Raw genomic sequence first — 22,417 nt, 5'->3', positions numbered from 1 at the left:
AAAAAAAAAATGCCTTTTTTTTCTCTTTTTTTTTCACTCGACCTGGGACCGGTGGTCGTCTGTCGTGTCTGCCGCTACAATTCTTGCCAGTGGCGAGCTCCGGCCGCCATCGTCGGTACCAAAAAATTCTAAAAAATACCCATAAACTTCTTTCAACCTCCTAAATTCAGATCCAACCTCTTTTTCACCAAAAAGAGTCCCCACTTCCCTAGATCCGCTTTCAAAGTTTCGGTGAAACTATATTTTTTTGTATTCTGACTCTTTTTTTTTTAACTGACCTTTTTTTTACTTCTTTGTGCAGGAAGCTCTCGGCGCTGGATTCCTCCCTACGATGAGGACTGTGTTTTTTTTTTTAGTTTGCAGTGTTTTTTTTCTTTTTTTTTTTTTTACAGCGTCTCTCCTCTTTTGTGTGTTTTTTGGTTTGGCTAGGAGCTCTATTTATAGAGCTCCGGCCATGCGTATACTTGAAGGAAGGGCACAGGGCTTGGCATAGGGTGTAAGCACGAGCCCCATACCCTATTATTTTTTTTCTGTTTTATCCAACTAAGCGAGGGTAGTGATATGGGTGATAGGGTAAGGTGATCAAAGGAGTGGAGGGTAGGGCAAGATGAGGGATGGGTGGTAAGGTATGATGGCAGTGGAAGGCACCACTACCATCCTCCATTTTTTCGGTTCTGTTTGTTTTTTTTTTTTTTTTGGTATTTTATATTTTTTAGTATTTTGTATTTTATATTTTTTTGTATACTGTATTTAATAATAATAATATTATTATTATTATTATTATTATTATTATTTGGACAAATTTGATGTCCACACTCCTTGCCACTCATTGGCAAAACCCCAACCTCTAATTAAGACAACTTAAAGATGAAATTATCCTTCTCAAAATATTGAAAATCTACTCTGTTTTACACTTTATCTTTCAAGCGGCAGAAAGATAAAAATAAATTGCTCTTTCTCTCTCGACCGAGCTGAAAAATGGCTAATGGGATAGAAAACGAGGAGATAGTTATAGTAAAGCCTCAAACAGACAAGAGAAAATACAGGAGGATTGTCCTAGGAAACTCCCTTCAAGTTCTCCTGGTCAGCGATCCGGACACCGACAAGGCTAGCCAATCCCATGCCACGGCCCTTTCTTACTTCTTTTCTGTTCTATCAAAATTTTATTAATCTATCCCCGAAATTCTGATTTTCACTTTTCATGTTTCAGTCTGCTGCATGTATGCTTGTTAGCTTCGGCAACTTCTCCGATCCTGATGGCCTCGAGGGCCTTGCCTGTTTTCTTAGTACGTATATATCTGTATTATTCATTTTTCTTCTAAAAAGAATTGAGTTTCTGTGTAGATTTTTTTTTATCCATGATTTTCTAGTTCTATAACAGGAGTTAGTCATCTTCTACCCTATAAATTTTACTCTCCTCTCTCAAGATTCAAATAGAATTTTCAATTGGAATTTCAAATTTTAACAATTAGGTGCCTTCTTACGCTGAAATAATTAAGAAGCGCAAAATTTAGAATATTTTATTTCGTTTAAAAAATTTCAGAAAATTATTATAAGATATTACAAGTAAATTGCAACAATATTGATCACTCAAGTTTATAGAAAATTTTGTTTTGATCACTCACATATTATGAGTTACAATTCTTTTTAATCTTTGTCGTTTATCACGCACGTGTTACGTTTCTACTGCTAAAGGGAAGGGAGCGTTGTGAGTTGTGATCCTTCTACTGATCTCTTGGATAGACTAGTCTTTGGGTTTGAGGTCCAGTTCCGTAATAAAAGATATCTGATAAGAGGTGAGCATAAATATAGGCGAATCGAAAAAATTGACTGAAATCAATTTCATCTGGTTTGTAGGGTGGATAAATTCGATCTCGGATTTCATTTGATTTATTCGGTTTTGGTCCCAGTTTTTTATTTTTAAAATTAATAACTGAATTAGTGTGTAAATGGATTGATTATGAATAAATTTGTTATATCTGTGATCTATTCATTTAATTAATGAATTATAAAATATTTTTTATAATTATTTATTAAGCTTAATAAATAAATTTAAATTGAACATGTTCACATGTTCACTAATTATTTATGAAATGTTTTGTTATTTACGGATTGAATATGAATAAATTTTATTATATTTGTGATTTATTCATTTAATTAATAAATTATAAAATAATTTTCATAATTATTTATTAAACTTAATAAATGAATATAAACTAAACATAATCACATATTTATGAATTATTTATCAAATGCTTTATTATTTACATTGAAACAAATTGAACATGAACAAAATTTATTATGTTTTTTATTTGTTTATTTAATTAACTAATTATGAAATGTTGTTCGTAATCCTATGTTAAACTTAATAAATAAATAGAAATCAAATCCAATCTATTCTTCATTTTATTTGTTTATATTTTTAAACCAAATTGATTGAATTAATCTATATTACTTATAATACTTCTTATATTTAAAATATATACTTTATATAAAATATATTATAAATATATATTTTTATTTATAATTTTAAAGCAAATGGCAAATATGTACATACCCACCGAAATCCCTAATTAATGCAACGCTAAACCCAGAAAATATATCTTATATATCAAATATGATTTAATATTGCTAAATAGAGACAACAACACAAGATCAAACCTAAGTTTTGCAAAACATGACTTAATTATAAATTTATCTGTAGATAATAAATATAGTAAACCTAACATATTTAGATATTACTTAGGATTATGCTATACTTTCATAGTCAAATTTGATTTGATTTTGAGATTTTTTTATTTTTTTTGGTATGAGAAGGAGTATTATGACTTCATTTGAGCAATTGAATAATTTTCTTTTCTATTGAATATGTTTCTTTCTGTCTTGTTGTATTATAGTGCACGTGCTTGATTATGCTAGTGAAAAATATCCTTCGGAGGATAGTTTCTTCAAGTACGTTAGTGAGGTATTATTCGTCTTAAATGTACTATGTTCCTGTAGATGTTATTGTAGTCAAATTAGAATGTTGTTGAGATACTTGCCGCCTTAGATTTTATGCTATACAAGTCAATGATCGTTGGTTATCTTAATAAAAATAAAAATACAGACTTAGTAAATAATTTTCATTTGGTTATGTTCTTGCTTTCTATCATAAAGTTAAAAAAGAAAAAGTTTTAAACTTACTAAAGATTTAAACAAATGGAGAATAAAATGAAAATCTAAGAACATTAATATTTAATTATTTTATGTTAATGGTACAAAATTCCGACTCGTACAATAAAATTGAAATAGATTAATTTAAAATACTCTTGGTAGATTTAAACATAGTGTATTTTTTCTGCTATTTAGCATGGAGGGCACCGAAATGGCTCTATGGGTTGTGATTGGACCAGATATTATTTTGACATCAACAATGACAGTTTTGAAGAAGCTTTGGAACGGTGTGTGTTGTATTTTTTTTTTTTTTCAGTTTTCATGGATGTTATTTTCATTAAATGTTTATTTATTATACTATTGAGCCTTTTCTTTTTGGTACAATATTATTCAGGTTTTCCCAGTTCTTAATCAAACCATTAATGCCATCTGAAGCTACCGTGAGGGCAATTAAAACTGTTGAGTCTGGTGAGCTCGTCTGCTCTTCGTTTTTGGTTTTTGGTTTAATACAATGCTTTCTAGCTAGTACTTTTGGAACATAACGCATCTCTCTCTCTCTCTTTCCAGCATTCCAAAAAAACTTACTGTCTGACGGGCGGAGAGCGTACCAGGTATTAGTTTTACTTTGTTCTTGAATCATTTGTTGCCACCAATTAATGAATTAATGCCGAATGTCAATATACTAATTCAAAATTAGTGCTACACTGAATTTTTTTTCTTGGTTTATTGCGTTTCAGATTCCGTGTCTAGATTTGTTAAAGTTGGTGATAAAATAAATTTATATTGGTTAAATTTGTAATGTTTTGAAATTTTAAATATAATAAAAATCTCTCTTTAATAGCAACTGCTTATAAATCGAATATCCAAAAATTCAATTAGGTTTGGCCGTAAGTTTCTATACCTAAATCAAGTTTACTCCGTTTTAATTAAATTGTTTTATTAGTAAATAATATATTTTAATTTAATTTTAAAATACGTTTTAAAATATTAAATAATATTTTATTATTTTAATAATAAAATGATAATAAAAATGGATTGGTCAAGTCCCACTGGAACTTGACTTCTCAGAAGGAAGACCAAGTAGGCTTGACTTTACCAATGGGCACCTTTGCTGTATAATTTTTTACATAATTTATCCAATAAATTATATCAATTTATCGGTTTTAATTCTTAATTTGATTTAGTTTTCATATAACCAGTTTTCTTTAAAAACATTACTTGTATTTACTTTATTTATGAAAACTATAATTACATGATTGAATTATTTCCTTAAAAAGAACACTGACATATTAAAAGTTTACGGTTGTTATGTGAACATGTATCTTTTTAATTTTTGAGAAGACAAAAAGAGATGCTGAACCAAATAAATTAAAAATTTACATATAAAAGAGGCAAAATAAATTTATCTTTAAAATTTAAAATTTGATATTGAACTATCATAAACATTATTCATGTATATTATTTTCGTTAGTTTTGGGTAAACACTTTTAATGTGAGAATTAGAGGTGTCTATGTATTGAGTCAAGTAGACCTATCTATATATTAATTAAGATAAATGAGTTTTTAGATTTTAGAGAAACCAAGCTTTTAGAGTTAAACCACGAAAGATGTAGATGTAAATAATAAGGATATAAGATTAAAAAAATAGATAAAAATGAATTTTTTTTTATAAAAATGAGTAGTGCAAAAAATTTGAAATTATGACCTAACATTATTCTTTTTGGCTTTTTCAGACAATTGATATAAAACTTAATTTATTGTTATTGTTGTATGCATTGGGTTGAGTCATTTGCTCCTCTAAATGCAAAGATTGTGCTTAGGTTTGGTCCACCCGAGCCCAACCTTTTAGGCCCAGTACTATTTAAAAATATTAAAATAATAAAAAAAGGTTTATATTACTATTTTAGCATTTTTTTAAAATTAAAATAAAATAAAAATATTTTTTATTAATTAAATAATGACTCAGACCTTACAAGATATGGGCTTGAAAATTGTTATCAAGACTGAACCGTGTCGGGCTCGTGAGCTAACGGGCCGCTAGACCTATGGACAAGTCCAGTGAGAATCATGTGATCTACATCTCCCTAATACCTTCTTCTCTTTTATGCAATTTCTCCACTTCTAATGCATCCAAAATAGAGTACCAATGAAGTACAAAAGCTAATAAAGTGATTTAGCCGCAAATTTTGCTTCATAGTATCGTGCAATAAATTACAATGAAGTTCTAACACCATAACAAAACACTCAAAGAAGGAAAAGAAACTTTTCACAAGATTAACAAGTAGAAGAATTCATAAGTGAGCGTGGATTTTAAAAAGGAAAGTTACTCAATTTAGGTAGAAAGTTTGTGTCTTGAGATTTATGTGATCAAAGATTAGGTTTTAAAAGAGAAAATTGTTGTTTCCGGTGGGTGTAAGAACCGAATTAAGGAACAGAGAAATAGTTTTAAAGCATATATTGCAAATGCCACTTTCTTCTATACTATATTTAGATTGAAGGAGGAGAGGGAAAGGAAAAGAAAATTGGGAAAAATGTGAAACCTTTCCCTTATTTGGATATTATTTAAATTAAAATAAAGGAGGAAATTGCGTACCCCTCATTTTTCCCCAAATTCTTCAATTTTCAATTATCCCAAATTAGATGAAAATATAAGGAAAAAAAAGGGTGAAAATTTTTTAAATGTACCTTTATTTTTTTTAATTAATTTTAACTATCAAAACAAAAAGTATATGTATCTTTTCCTCTAAAAAACTTTACTTTCTTTTTTTTTTTTTTTACTAATGACTTTCCAAACATAGTGTTAGACTCATTTTTCTCTATTAAGGAGGCCAAGGCCTTAGAAAAATTGGAAAAAAGGAGTGTTGGGCATTAAATCTTAATAGGCTTATTTTGCCCCATCAATAACGGTATATCAAGTGGTAAATCGAATAGTACTGTAAGATATAATAAAATCTATGTTTCACAGTAATTGGCATTAATAAAATCAAAACCACTAAACACTTCTGATGTTGAGAAACAAAAATATCTTTCTTATATGAGGTTTTCTGTAATAAAAAATTGCAAAAGTGACTTCCACTATTTAAAATATTAAAAAAAAAAAAAAGAAAAGAAAAGAGAGGGTTGTATTGGAGCTAATTTGATGTATTTTGCAATGATCTCCATCTTACATATTTATAGAGATCTTTCTCGGGAGATATATCTCTTCAAAGTGGTGGTAATTAACCAACCACTTTGCTTTTTTAAAAAAAAAAAAAACTTATTGAGGACACATCTTTTAAACCTCCATAGATGTCATAAGATGTCTTTTTAAAAATATTTAAATGCTTTTAAAGCAAAACTAGTGGTTGTATGCTTTGAAGTGGAAATTTCTCCTTTCTTTTATTCTATTTTTAAAATATTCCAACACAAAAGTAAGAAACTCATGTCATTGCATTATCTGTGAATTGAAACTTCTTTCGCTTTATTTAAAAAAAATATTCCAACACAAGGATGAGAAACCCATGTCATTATATTATCTGTGAAACTTCTTTCACTTTATTTGAAAAAAATTCAACACAAAAGTGAGAAACCCTTGTCATTGCATTATCTATGAAACTATATTAGTGAATCATATAGCGTATATCATATCATATATAATATTATATTATAGCATACAAGCTTACCTGATAAATTTTGTTTACATGTAATTTTATCTAGACAATTTATATTATTGACACATATGATAGTTCTTTAATTGTAGTTAATTATTAAATAACCTTATTATTTAAATTTAAAAGATATTTCAAATCTTAAAAAATCATTTTTATCTAAAATTTTTATGTTACATAATTTATAATCTTTATCTTCATTTAAATGAAATAAGATTATTGGGATCATTCCAATGAAAAAAATAAAAACAAAATCTCATTTAAAATTAACTTGAGTATTTTTTATATAAAACATGTATATATTATTTATCTTGCATTTAAATAAATAAGTACATTGTAAAATAATTTTGAAGTTTTTGACTTCATTTATTTATTTTTTATTGTTATTATTATATGTTATGTAAAGTATGGATATATTTAAGTATTGCATTTTTATTATTATATTTGTAATATATGTTTTCAATTTTTTATTTTAAATTAATTGATTTTTGTATAATAGTCAATAAAACTAAATGCATGCATGAAAGATGTGTATTGTTATAATTTCATCATGTACAGTAAATATATAACCAACTTTCACTTAAATTATTTTTTAGTGTATAAATTAAGCGTTACAAAATTAAAAAAAAAAAAAAAGACTTTCTTTAGTAAGTTAAATTAGATCATAGCTCAATAATAACATATAATAGTTATAGTTATTTTTTATTTGCATTAGAATAATAATCTTTTAATGTTTTCATATGTCCTATGATACATAAAATTCTTTCAAAAAATAATTACTACTAAAATAGATGAAAAAATATTTTGTATATAGATGGTGAATTTAAACTTTGGTGTGCGGTTAGATTCATATTACATAGATAAGAAGATAATAATATATGACAAAACATTCATTAACCAAGTAATTAATTTTTAATTAAATATTGATAAATTTAAAACCAAATTAAAGTATTTGATTTTTTTACTATAAATATACAAAAATAAATAATTAAAACAAAAGCATTCTCCCTAAATTTAAAATCACATATATCTCTTCTTTTTTTTTTTAAATTTTCAAATACTTTATTATTAGTTTCTTTTTAAACTCAAAAAACACATATCACTTTAAGTCTATTAATAATTAATAATATGTGCTACATTATTTTTTTTAGTATTCAATTTTTCTTTAAGATTTATATTGTTTTCGTAATTTTATTGTTTATTTTATTTAGATGATTTCTTCTTTTGACATTATTTTTATTCAATTTTTTTATTTGTCACACGTTTCTTGATTTTTTTTTTTTAGTATTTTGATCAAAATCATAATACAGTAAAAGTATTCAAAACACTTCTTTTATTATTTAATTGATCATTCAATATTTATGTTGTCCTAAAAGACCAATATTATATTTATATTCAATTCTTTTTACTTTTTTATCCATTTCTAATATCTCTTATTTTTCACATTTATTTTCCACATTTTGATCAAGATAATAACAGTAAAGTTTAATTTTCATATGATATGTTAATTGAATATATATTTATATTTTATATTTAACATAAAATTTTAAATTTAGATATAATTGTAAGAAAAATATAAATTTTACGGTGTAAACACATATTTAAATAAATATAATAATCCATGCATTGCATGGGTCACAAACTAATTGAAATATATTTTGACATTTGGAGTGATGGGGAAAATGGGTTTAGATAAGGAATCGAGACATATTGAAAGAGGAAAACAAAAGAAAAAGGATAAAAAATAAAAAAAAAATACACGGTTAGTGTTGGACTTTGTTGGATAATGACTAACAGCTGGGCATGAGTGTAGGAGATTGATGAAAAAAAATGATTTCAAGGCATAATGAAAAAATGGCACCAGTTGAACAAAATGAAAAATGAGTTAACGGTATTAGTATTAAACTAATTGAAAAGAATTCACAAAGCAATTATGTGTTAAACTTAAACTATTTGAAGTAAATGTCTGCTCAAACCATAGAATATTTTTTGTAATTTATCATATAATAAAACCCATAAGTCATATTTTTCCTTGAATTGCATTTCAACTTAAAGGTAGACATTTAATTTAAAATAGAGGGTGATGCCAATATACAGAGTGATTTGGACCAAAAAGGACTCTAATCAACCCAAATTGGAATGAATCACATTCAAAGCATTGTTATCCATTCATATGTCATTTAAATAATTAAAAAAAAAAACCTTTTTTGACTTATCAAAAGATCACTTATTTTAATTATCCAAAAAAAAAAAAAAGAAAAGATTACCTTTAATTTAAAGGCAAATTTTACAGTTTTTTACTTCCAAAAGCAATGGTCGTAATAAAATGGAGTTGAATCTGAAGGTTTTTTTAATATGCAACGATGAGGTTTTTTAATTTCACAATTTATTTTTGATATTGTCACATATCCATTACTGTTTATATAAATTTATTCATAATTTTTTTAACTTCTTTTTATCTAAGCAGCTTCAGAGACATTTCAGCATAGAAAGTCATCCTTATCATAAATTTGGTACAGGTAAAATCTGTGCAACTCTATCTTTCCGAATTTCCCTCATCTCCATTGGCCCTATCTTCGATTTTCTCTTATATATATTATTTATTTTTTTATTTATTTTATTTTTGGATTCAAACTTAAAATAATATTTTTAATTTTAACCATTTTGATCTAATAATTTAAAAAATATAATCCCTCCTTTTATATATATATATATATATATATAATGTATGTGCACACATTATATATCATAATTTATATTAACTTGTGAAATATTATTTTTTTCAATCTATTAAATCTCGTAACTTTCTCTCACAAATAAATCTTACAAATTAAAATTTGCGTGAACATTTCTATTATAAAAGCAACTTTAGTAGGCAGCTGATGTGAACACTAACACTTAACTTGCTATTTGCTAATATGTAGGGAATTGGTATACGTTGGAAGTTAGACCAAAAGCAAAAGGACTGGATATAAGACATGAGCTCCTAAAGTTCTATGAGGAAAATTATTCTGCCAACCTTATGCATTTGGTTGTATATACAAAAGGTTAGTAGCATTTCATTTGGTTGTTACATTTGCTATATACATACTCCCTTTGGTTGATTATTTTTGTTATTTGGTTTTTTGCTTTTAGAATGACAAAAATAAAGTAATATCATAATAATTGATTTGAAATGACAAATAATTATAATATAACACCAAATTCAATATTATTTGTCTTTAGAAGTAGTAACATACATTTTGTCATCTAAGAAAATTATATAATTTGTGAATAATTTTTTAAATAAAATTATTTACTTTTGTATTCAAACATGTTTTTAAATGTTTCTATAAAAAAATGAAAAATGCAAATAGTAAAGCAGCAATCATACAGAGTCAAATTTCTTTCTTGCATTTTGAAATAGTTGTATGGTAAAATTAAGATTATAGAAAAAGAAAAACTATACTTGATTAAAAATGAGCATTCAGTAAAAATAAATATTGTTTCATATATAACTGCTTCTTTTTTAGTATATGTGATATTAGGCTACTGTAAGAAGCATAGTTTCACATCTCATAGTCTCGTCCCGACCATTTTAAAAATATCAGATAGAAGTAAAGCCATGCATTTTATTACATTGCTTTTTCTTTTTTCTCCAAAATTCATTTTATCATCCATAAAAAGATAAATGTTTTATTGTTTTATCTCCTCAAAAACACTATTATTTTCACATCCAAATGCATCTTTTTTTTTTTTTTTAAAGTAAAAAGAAGTAAGAAAAAATCAGCAACTAAAGTCTAAATTGCTTTTACTCGCCATATAGAGTTTTATTTTAATTTGCTATTCTCTTACCACAATATTCATTAAGACTTGCAATTTTTTTTCTCAAAAAGAAAGACTTATGATTTAAATAGTTGATTGCGTAAATGTTCAATAAGATTAATTCTTCATTATGAATTTGTAGAAAGCCTTGATAAAATCCAAAGCTCCGTGGAGAGCAAGTTCCAAGACATTCGAAACTCCAACCAACGTGGTTTCCGCATTACCGGTCTACCTTTCACGTCAGAACATCTAATGGTATAATGAAAATCAGTATGTTGCACCATCAATAATTTCTATAAACATAATCGATCCTAACCAATGTCAATAAATATTTAGCATTCTTTTATTTTTAAAATTTTTTTCTTTTAAATTTAACAAAATAACCGGTAAATTTCTTACATGTTCTATTAACCTTTTTATTCTAGTTTTATTTCAGTTTTTAATTTTCGAATTGTTTTATTTAAATTCTTGACATTTTAAAATATTCCATTATGATTTTTTTTCATTATATTATTATTTTAATAGTTGAGAAAAAAAATATTCACATAAAATGCCAAGAGATCAATGTTGTGATGTGTCATGTGTATAGGATAAATTATTCCTTTTGGATCCATAACTTTTCAACATTTCATTTTGATTCTTTTTTAAAATTATTTAGTTAAAATGATCAATATGGATGGATATGACATCAATTTTAACGGAATAGCTTCACAAAAGGATCAAAATGAAATCATTTTGAAAAATTAGGAATTCAAACGGAATAAATTAAAAATTGGGAATTAAAGTGAAACTGAAAAAAAGATTAGAAACTAAAATGAAAATAAAATAAAAAGCTGAGAACCATAAACGAAATTTACAAAGAAAATAACCTACATTAGTTAAATTCTAGAAATTTTCTTAAATGAAAGTACCTTAATCATATTTTGGTTGAAAAGTTAAAGCCGGAAGAATAATTTCACGTTGCTCTTCGCTTTTAATGTGATTTCAGATTCTTGTCAAGCTTGTTCCAATAAAAGAAGGGCACAAATTGAGAATTGAATGGCCAATAACCCCAAGCAGGCATCATTACAAGGAAGCGCCATGCAAGTATCTGGGTCATGTCATTCGCCATAAAGGAGAAGGATCCGTGTATCACATCTTGAAAACACTAGGTAAGTTTGCTACGTCTTTTAAAAAAAAAAAGTATGCTTAAGTATATTTAACATTTTTGAACATATGCCTTTGCTAAGACTCGAGATAAGTCATGTTAGAATCCTATCAAATGTTTTCTTTCTAAACATATAATTTTGTTTTAGGTATTGTTTGATCGGAAGAGGTATAAGTTGTTTCAGTAAATTATATTGGATTTTTTTATTTAGTATAAATATATTAATAAATATACATGAATTTGTACATAATAATATTATTAATAATCTACAAAAAAATACAATATATTCATAAATCATAGTTTTTTAAACATTTAATCTGATTATTGTCATAACATATAGATCTGTAAATCTATAGCTAGACTTACCAAATGGAGTTACCGCCAATCTTTTTTATTTAGGTGTGATTGGTCACCTAAAAAATCTATCCTCTTAAGGAGCTCCTAAGTTTGACAAGGGTCCATAAAAAAATAAGTTCGGGTCTACAAACTAGAATAGAGTCCGAGAGTTCGGTTACATGTTGAGAAGGTTATAGCACCCCCCACATGCTCATCTGAAGGATAGTACATATTATTTTAAATCCATCATAAGGTCTTGATTCTAATGGTTTTAAATTTATTATATTGAAATATTGAAAATAATTCTTAAGATTATTCATCAATTTGATAAAATTTTTAAAAATATTTTCTCATCTCAAGAATATTCAAGAATCCTATTTGTTTTCTTGAAGAGGCTCCATCGTCGAAAAAAGGTTTATTTATTATTCTTTTTGTCAAAAATATTTTTAATTATTTCACAATTTGGGCTAAATTAGAAATATTTTTTCTTTTTGAATTTCTAAATTTTTCACCATTTGGGTCATTTTAGAAATATTTTTTTTTAAGAATTTCTAAATTTTTCACCATTTGGGCCTATTTAGAAATTCTCTTTTTTTTTTTCAAAAAAAAATTAGTATGACAATTTTTTTTATTGAAATTTTATTTAAATTCTTCCACCATTTGAGATAAATTTAAAGAAATTTCTCACCTAGAAAATTTTTAAAAAATTTACCATTTGAAATTTCTAAGAATCTCATCATTGGATAATTATCAAATATTTTCAACCAAAATTTTTTTATTTTTTCCTTTTTTTTGGTTTTTTTATTGAGAATAAACATTAATTATTGTTGTTAAAACTTTATCTAAATTATTCTACCATTTGAGATAAATTTAGATAAAATTTCTCACCTAAGAATTTTATAAAAATTAAACATTTAAAATTTTTATAAATTTCATCAATGGATAATTATCATTTATTCTCAAAATTTTTATTTTTTCTTTTTTCTAAAATTTATTCATGCAAAAATATATAAAAAATAAATTAAATTAAAAATAAAAAATACCAAATAGGGAAACGACTCAGCTCGGTGGCTTTGGTAGCTCGATTTCAGGTACAAAAAGCGGCTTGGGGACGCGACTTGGTGTCTCAGCTTCGTTTGAGGGATTGACTGATATGTAGGTCAAGCGTAGATCAAAAACGGATTAGTGCTACAGATCGAGTCACACAAATGAAAAACACGTGGATTCTGGGTCTTCTTAAACCCCAAAACAATGTCGTTTTGGTGAGGCTACAAAAATCAAATTTCAGCTTTCTGCTTTAGATTTCTTTTTTGCCTTTTCTCTTCCCTTTTTTTTTTCTTTCTCTTTCTCTAACTTAGATGAACTCTGGTTGAATGCTTCGTCGAATTTTGGAAATCTCTTTAAAATCTGGGATGGTTCGTGGGAAGTTCGTTGAAAAATTCAATTGATGCTAGAATCTTCAATCAAATTCTAGGAAACCTGTCGAAAAATTTAATCAATGTCAAAAAAATTCATCTTTTGAAAAATCTAAGAATTTTCTAGATTTTTTTAAAAAAATTCCCTTTTTTTTACACCAAAAATCTTTAAAATTTGTTTTTTTATTGCTTTTTGCTTTTTTTTTCTATGTTTATGATTTTTGTAATTTTCTATGTTCCTCCTCTAATCCATGGGAATATATTTATAGGGTTTTAAGCCTAAAAACCCTAAACAGAAAAAGAATTCTATTTTCTCTTAAATCCAAACTTTAATCTCAAATTTATCCCAAATTCGATAACCTAAAGAAACAATCCCAAACCAATCCAACCTCCCTAGAATTTTTCTAATTTTTTATTTTTTTTTATTTTTTTAATTAAAAAAATAAACACCCTAGACAGATCAGGGTGTCTATAGCTGTCCCTTTTTTAGCATTTTCTATGCAACAATAACTATACAAAGACATAGACACCCTGCACATGATCATCCCAACATATTCACTTTTTTTACTTTTTTTTTTATTTTTTTGCCATTTTTTTGTTTTTTTTTTAAATCAGATACTCAAACAAACTAAATGACACAAAACTTCCCTAAGTAGAGGCTCAATGACTTTGAACAAAATAAATATGGCTCCTCTAAATAGAGGTTCAATAACTTTGAAAAGTAAAAAGCTTTTCTAAGTAGAGGCTCAATGACTTTAAAAAATAAAAGTTTCTCTAAACAGAGGCATAACAACTTTTGAAAAAAAATAAAAAGCTCATCTAAAAAGAGGTACAACAACTTTGAAAAAATAAAAGGTTGTTCTAAACAGAGGCACAATGACTTTGAAAAATAAAAGGCTCCTCTAATCAGAGGTACAATAACTTTAAAAAATAAAAGGCTCCTTTAAGTAGAGGCACAATAACTTTGAAAAATAAAAGGCTCCTCAACAATCATGTCCACATGAGTCATAGATCAAGTCTTATGAAATTTGTAATGGAAACTTAAAAATTCACAATTTAAGTTCGAAATTCAAATATTCAGATTCGCAAGAACCTTTCAATTTCATAAGAATTCTCTGAAATTTAATTCTCAAAATTTTAGTTTCACAAGAATTTGATTCGTAAAATTTTAGATATGTGAGAATTCATATTTGTGAGATTTCAAGATTCTCATTTGTGAGATTCTCATCCAAAGTTTCAATTCAGGGATTCACATGCAAATTGCAAAGCTCACATCCAACATCTAAAACTTTTCATTCGAATTTTAGAGATTCACATCTAAAAGTTCAAAGTTTCATTTGAGTTTGAAGATTCACATTCGATAAATTTTAAGGTTTCACACCTCAAAGATTCTCATTTGAAACTCAAAACTTAAAGATTCTCATTTGAAAACTCAAAGATTCTTATTTGAAGATTCACAATCTTTTCTTAAAAGACTATATCCAAAAATTTAAAATTTCTTTTTTAGATGACTTTCAAACTTTTACCAAAGTTAAAATTTTGTATGTAATGAATGTCATGATCAATGATACAAATGCTTTCTTAATGATGCAAATGCAACAATTTAGATTCTTACAATGCCCTATTTTAAGTTATAATTCAAATGTTTACTGGCTTATTATGCATGTCCAAATAAAGTTTTAATTCATCGAATTATGTGCATGTACCGTTCAAACAACAATACTAATATAATTCATGGAATGCGGATGTCAATAATGTCATGAAATCCTAAATAATTATGGTAATATTATTTTCAAGACTCCACCATTTTGAGCTTTTTAGCACTGGCCATCTCAGAATAAATTTTATCTTTTATCACTTGATCATCGCTCATAGGCTTCTCAGCACTGACCATTTCAGAACAAATTTCATCCTCCATCACTTGGTCACCACTCATAGGTTTCTCAACATTAGTCATTTCAAAATAAATTTCGCCCACTGATCTATATTATTTTCATCATTCAATCACAACTTACAAGTTATGTCGATTGATTCATCCCCATATCCATCACTTGGTTATATCACTTTTCCAAATTTTGCCCTCTTCATTTTGTTGAACAATACATCATCATATTCATCATTTGGTCACACCATGTGTCTTTTCAAATCATCTTTAATAAGTTTCTACCATCTCTTTATTTTTTTACCTCCTATCATCCTGGATTTTTTTCGAAGGAATGTAATAATCTTTTAAGCACATATTCATCCATCATTATCATTTCATATCATGAAAAATACAATGCAATCATACGTTCTCTCCATTTGCCCTATGGATAAGAAAATATAAGGTGAATTGAGAGAAAGATAATTAATAAAGAGTGAGCTCGGTACAAAACAAATAAGCAAAGGAACAAATTCAAAGCATGTCATTAGGAATGGTATTGAACAAACGGAATAACAATATCCAAACAATGAATAACCAGACAATTTTTAACATTAATCTAAAATCTATTTTTAAAAACCCATTCCATTGATTTCTGAGATCAATCTTGAACTTTGCCTCAACTTTGAAGAATCTTCAGATGTCTTTGACCTTCTTTCATGTGAATTGTTTATCTAATTCTCAACTAAGAGATTTTTTACCCAAATTGTCCTTTCATATTTTTAATTTGAGTTTTTCTTTTCTCTTCTTTTCATCGTTTTTTCATTCTTTCATTTTTTTATTTTTTTATTTTTTTATTTTTTATTTTTTATTTTTATTTTTTTATCTTTCATCCATTAGTGATATCTCTCACCCATCAATCTTTGAAGCAATGTAGCATGATTCTATTATTCCATCATGAGTATGCCTTAGTTCAACATATGATCATTCAGTTCGAGCATTCACATTTGATCCAAATGAACTTTTTAAAGTTGTAATATAGGCTATAATAAAAGGTCATAAAAAAACAGATAAAATAGGCTCAAAGCATATGTTTTAAAAGGTTCAGAACCAAATGATCATTTTTTATCATTTGATGCAGCTTGGCATCTTGCCCCACTCTACATCATTTCACTATTTTTTTTTCATTCATTTCATTCCTTACAAAAGAATTCTCATTACTTTACCCCAAATCATGTATGGCATTCATTTTTTTTTTACTTTTTTTTAAGATCTTTTATGATCTTTTGCCTCTTTTTCTTTCTCAAAAGTTATTCCACAGTATGGAGGGTGATCCTTGGTCGGGGTTCTTTAGAAAAAGAATTCATAATAGGCTCAAAGAGGTAGCAATGAATGGTTTTTTGAATGATAAAAGTAAGATGACCATTTTTTATCTCAAATGTGAATGCTTTCTTTGAAGATCATCCTTTAAATAAAAACAAGCTTATGGATCTTTATAAAAGACTACATATCTTCAAGACATATTTATTTCACATCTACTAACAGCTCACTTCTTTTGCTCAAACAATCTCCTCAGATCAATGTGAATGAGTTCTCAAAATTAAATTTTAGAATTATTGTTATCATTGTCTAAATATTCACCATCTGAAATTTGGGAATAAGAATGAAAAGTTATGAAAGATAACAAATTATGGAACACTGGTTGAATAAAAGAGAAAATGTAATGAAATGCATTATCCTTGTCTTTTACTAAAATGATAACAAATGAAATCTTATTGCATAAAAGAAATTATAACATTACTTTAAAAGAAAACCTAGAATGACAAGCAACATTCAACTAGCCTTAACATCTTTTTTCTTTCCAAGATTATGCCCCACGTAATCAAGTAAAGAATTTTTATAGACATTTTGCCCTCTTGATTTGTTACAACTCTCCAAGTCTTTTCAAATCACACACATTCTTGATCTTCACTAAAACATTGATATTATGATTGGACAATGGATTGCTGCTAATATTAGGTGTTGTTATCCCTCTGTATCAAAATTTATCATCTTATCCTTAATCAATCATTGCACATTATGCTTTAAAGTAGTGTAATTCCATAATAGTAGTCACAGTGAACTGTAAGATCATACCACTTGGGATAAGGTGGCTGGAGTGGCTTTAAATTGCTAAGGGTAATCAAGTGGTTGTTATAAAGCTTTTGATATAATTTTGTACAAGTAATAAGGATTTGATCAAATACGAGTTTTTCTTGAATACTTTGTTGCTCTCGTGAACCACTTGTTAGGTTAGCAGAATGAATTTAGGGTCTTGTGAGAGGTTGAATATTAAGGCTATATATGAGAGCTTAGGGGTTAAAAACAGGCTGGTATGTTGATGGATAAGATGGTAATGAGGTTGGTCGATATGGGTAGGATGAGGTATTGTTCATAACTGGACAGTATAAAGAATAACCTTAGGGTGGATAAAGCTGATATCCCCTGAACTGTCTATCAAAACTCATGGCTTAAGCTTTAATATCTTTTTTCTCTAGCCCTTTGTCGATTTTCCCTCCTTTCAACTTATCATTTTTAATGGCATTCTCAATGATTTCACCTGAGATCTTGTTAAAATTTTTTGTGGCATTCCCTATCATCTTTTTATAATAAGAAGATTTTGAAATGCTAACAAATAACATCATGATTTTTTTTTTAGTTAAAAGAGGTTGCACCTGAGTAGCCATGTCCCTCTAACTCTGGGCATACTCTTTAAAGGATTCAATTTCCTTCTTTTTCATATTTTACAAAGACAAGTGATTAGGGGTTAAGTCTACAATATGTCGATACTGACAATGAAATTATGAGTCATATCACTCTATAAATGAATGCAGATCCTATCCAATTGGACATATCATCTATTAGTAGAGCCAGTAAGACTATCTTGGATTACATACATTAATAACTTCTCATTATTAGTATGGGTAGTCATTTTTTGATAGTACATGATGATATGAGTTTTTGAACACTTTGTACCATCATACTTTTCAAACTTTAAAACCTTAAATTTTAAAGAAAAAATGACATCTGAGACTAAAGAGAGCCTTGCAGCATCTATGGAACCATAAAAATCAATTCTTTCCATAGCTCGTAAACTTTCTTCTAATAAGTTTATCTTTTGTTCAGCTTTTGAGGCTTTCAAAGTCTCCTTTTCCTTAGGCCTCAGTTTTCTCTTCTTTTTTACATCATTTAAGTTGGGGATTGGTACTAGTTTCATAGCTTTTCTAGTAAAGATAAAATTTACATAACTTTGATACTGCCTCAGATTCGAAGCAGATGGCATTTTAGGGTATGTATATCTTATAAGGTATGTGAACTGTTAAGGTGATGCATCTTGAGTGGACTGAGCTTAATGAAGCTCAAAGCTAGGAGGTTATAGAGGGTCAGTCACTGCTTGTAATGGATGGTTTTGTTGGCTAGCTTTCTCTTCGACATTCTTCCCCTTGTTCAACTTATTCAAAACCTCTAGAATCTTATTCAATTCCCTTCAAGCTTTTCTTACGCTTTCTCTATCCTCTCAAGATGGTTGAAATTTTTTTGTTTCATCTATCTAGCTTGAGTCCTTTTGTTGTATTGGTGGTGAGGTTCTTACTTGGTAGAGCTATCCTTGAACCTTGAGCACTATAATTATGATAAAAAATGCTATGCTATGCTTTATGTTTGGTATATTGATGCATAAATGAAATGTATACTTTCATGGATGAAATGAAAATGATGTAGATGCACAATGTTACATATGACAATGAAAATGATGCATGACATGATAATGCAAATGCACAAAGTCAAACAAACAAAATAGTTATATCACAAACCATCATTTCTCATATCCTAACTTCAGGTTACATCTATCAATGGATAAGAATGACTCTATCTTAAGGCTAGCCTCTTAAGGGTGAACTATATGCAAGGTTAAGTGATTTTAACCATTAAAGGTTCTTAAATTGTTCTCTACTTCATTATCCATCACAGATCAGTAAGGTATTTCAATCTTCACCAATCATAGGCTATCAACGAAAATGATTCAATTTAAGTGGGAGTATTTCATTAGCCATTGTGAAGATTATCATTTCACGAGAGCTTAAATACTTTACTCCCTCTTAAGAGGGATGAAGCTCAGGTATAGAGCTTATATAATGCAAATGCATATGATAGTGTGTGAAGGAACATAGAGGTTTCATGCCCTAAAAATAAAACACAAAAAACACAAAAACGTTAGTAAACAAATCATTACAATTTAAAATCATTAGACCAAAGAATAAGAAAAATTTAAAAGTTTATGGGTTGACTCTCTATGGCTGTCCCTAGTAAAGTTTATATAGATCCATAAATCTATAGCTAAACTTAACAAATGAAGTTGCTACCAATCTTTTTTATCTAGATATGATTGGTCACTTAAAGAATCTATCCTTTTAAAAAGCTCCTAAGTTTGAGTGAGGGTCTTTAAAAGAATAGGTTCAAGTCTACAAACTAGAACAGGGTCCAGGAGTTCGATTATATGTGGGAAAGGTTATAGCACCCTCATATGCCCATTCAAAAAATGATACCACATTATTTTAAATTCATCTTAAAGTCTTAATTCAAATGATTTTAAATTTTTTATGTCGAAATATTAAAAATAATTCTTAAAATTCTCTATAAATCTGGTAGAATTCTTAAAAATATTTTCTCATTTTAAGAATATTCAAGAATGCCATTTGTTTTCTTGAAGAGGCTCTATTATCGGAAAAAAGTTTATTTATTATTTTTTTGTCGAAAATATATCCAATTATTTCACCATTTGGGCCAAATTAAAAATATTTTTTCTTTTTGAATTTTTAAATTTTTTACCATTTAGGTCAATTTAGAAATATTTTCTTTTTTTAGGAATTTTTAAATTTTTCACCATTTGTGCCTATTTAGAAATTCTCTTTTTTTTTAGAAAGAAAATAATATGACAATTATTTTTTATTGAAATTTCATTTAAATTCTTTCACTATTTAAGACAAATGTAAAAAAATTTCCCACCTAGAGATTTCTTAAAAAATTTATCATTTGAAATTTCTAAGAATCTCATCATTGGATAATTATCAAATATTTTCAACTAAAAAATTTTATTTTTTTATTTTTTTTGGTTTTTTTATTGAGAATAAACATTAATTATTGCTGTTGAAACTTTATCTAAATTATTCCACAATTTGGGACAAATTTAGACAAAAATTTCTCACCTAAGAATTTTATAAAAATTTACCATTTGAAATTTTTATAAATTTCATCATCGGATAATTATCATTTATTCTCAAAAATTTTATATTTTTTTATATATTTTTTTAATTTATTCATGCAAAAATATGTAAAAAATAAATTAAATTAAAAAACAAAAAAAACCAAAATAGGAAAACGACTCGACTCGACGGTTTTGGTGGCACAGCTCCAGGTAGAAAAAGCAACTTGGAGAACGCGACTTGGTAGATTGGCTCAGCTCAAGGGATTGGCTGATACTCGAGTCAAACGCTAGTCAAAAACGGGTCAACACTACGGGTCGAATCACCCAAATGAAAAATGCACTGATCTTGGTTCTTCTTAAACCCCAAAACGGTGTCGTTTTGGTAAGGTTATAAAAGTCAAATTTTAGCTTTCTACTTCAGGTTTCCTTTTCCCTCTCTCTTTCTTCCTTTTCTTTTCTCTTCCTTTCTCTGTAACCCGAATGAGCTTCAATTGAACACTTCACCATATTCTAAAAATTTCATCAGAATCTGAGTTGATTTTTTTAAAGTTCGTCAAAAAATTCAATTGATGCTGGAATCTTCAATCGGATTACGGGAAACTTGTCAAAAAATTCAATCGACACCGAAAAATTTACTGAAAACTAGAAATTTTCCATAAATCTAAGGATTTTCTAGATTTTTTTAGAAAAATCTCCCTTTTTTTACACAAAAAATCTTCAAAAATTATTTTCTTACTGCTTTTTGCTTTTTTTGTGTTTTTGATTTCTATGATTTTTTGTGTTTCTCCTTTAATTCATGGGCATGTATTTATAGGGTTCTAAGCCTAAGAACCCTAAACAGAATAGGAATTCTACTTTCTCTTAAATCCAAACTTTCATCTCGAATTTATCCCAAATTTAATAACCCAAAGAAACAATCCCAAACCAATCCAACCTCCCTAGAATTTTTCTAATTTTTTATTTTTTTAATTTTTTAATTAAAAAAAACACCCCAGACAGATCAAAGTGTCTACAAGTATCTAATATTTAAATAACTATTTTTATTTTTTCATGTAAAAATTTATTAAGATAAAAACAAATAGACAAAAAAAAAATTAGCTTTGACGTCAAAATTATTAAACTTTTGAGAAGAGCATAATTATTTTTAAAAAAATTGAAATACTTATGAATTTTGATTTGGAAAAATTATGTGTAAAATAAAATAAGTTGTAAAAAATAGAGACACTCAATTTTAAGAGATATTTTGTCCATTAATTTTATTTTTATTAGGTTAAAAAATATTCAAACAACAAAAGATAAGTTAAAAATTACAAAACGTGTTTCACAATTATGTATCAACCAAAATAAGTTAATCCAATAAAATTTACCGAAATTAGTCAAAACTGATAAAAACAATTTGTATTATCTTATACCAAGTCTGATACAAAAAACTACTCTTAATAATACCTTTTTTGTATAACTAAAGTCTACCGACCGCTACGATTGGTATCAAAACAAAATTAACAACATTAATGGGAACCTTTCGATGTATGGATATTTGATGTATGAGTAGGTTAAATTGCAAGTAGTATCTAAAATATCCTCTTAGGGGTGTTTGGTTAGCAAAATTTAACTTTCTCTTTTGAAATTTTACTTTTCGTAATCCGATTCCTTTGGTTTAGGGTGCTGTTAATGGAGTACAAAAATGTTGAATTCCAACAATGTCAAAGAGGGAAGAATAAGAGAATCTAAAACTCTAATCTTCCTAAAGTTTTTTTGCATTTCACCTAGAGTTTAAATTTTTTCCATCTTTTGCCCCAAAAAAATGGTTTT

The 22,417-nt window shown here is 27.3% G+C and overlaps 1 protein-coding gene across 5 annotated transcripts in view; it reads left to right on the top strand.

The window, feature by feature from the left end:
• Positions 1–805: 805 nt before the first annotated feature.
• The window catches only part of LOC111311513 (insulin-degrading enzyme-like 1, peroxisomal), a 34,877-nt gene continuing 13,265 nt past the window's right edge, over positions 806–22,417 (top strand). Inside the window, exons 1-10 of one of the 5 annotated variants that reach the window (XM_089754844.1) lie at positions 806–1,107; positions 1,211–1,286; positions 2,898–2,965; positions 3,349–3,440; positions 3,548–3,621; positions 3,721–3,764; positions 9,268–9,319; positions 9,725–9,847; positions 10,747–10,859; positions 11,593–11,755. In XM_089754844.1, the coding sequence (XP_089610970.1) occupies positions 979–1,107; positions 1,211–1,286; positions 2,898–2,965; positions 3,349–3,440; positions 3,548–3,621; positions 3,721–3,764; positions 9,268–9,319; positions 9,725–9,847; positions 10,747–10,859; positions 11,593–11,755 (934 nt within the window). In that variant the 5' untranslated portion in view covers positions 806–978. The other 4 variants (XM_089754874.1, XM_089754872.1, XM_089754931.1 and 1 more) reach the window with 4 other exon arrangements.

The sequence above is a fragment of the Durio zibethinus genome, chromosome 1 (assembly GCF_047325235.1).
Source record: "Durio zibethinus cultivar Kanyao isolate XHJ-2024 chromosome 1, ASM4732523v1, whole genome shotgun sequence".
NCBI classification, from domain to species: domain Eukaryota; kingdom Viridiplantae; phylum Streptophyta; class Magnoliopsida; order Malvales; family Malvaceae; genus Durio; species Durio zibethinus.
The sequence above is the reverse complement of the archived record's forward strand: the minus strand, read 5'-3'. Positions and strand labels throughout refer to the sequence as shown.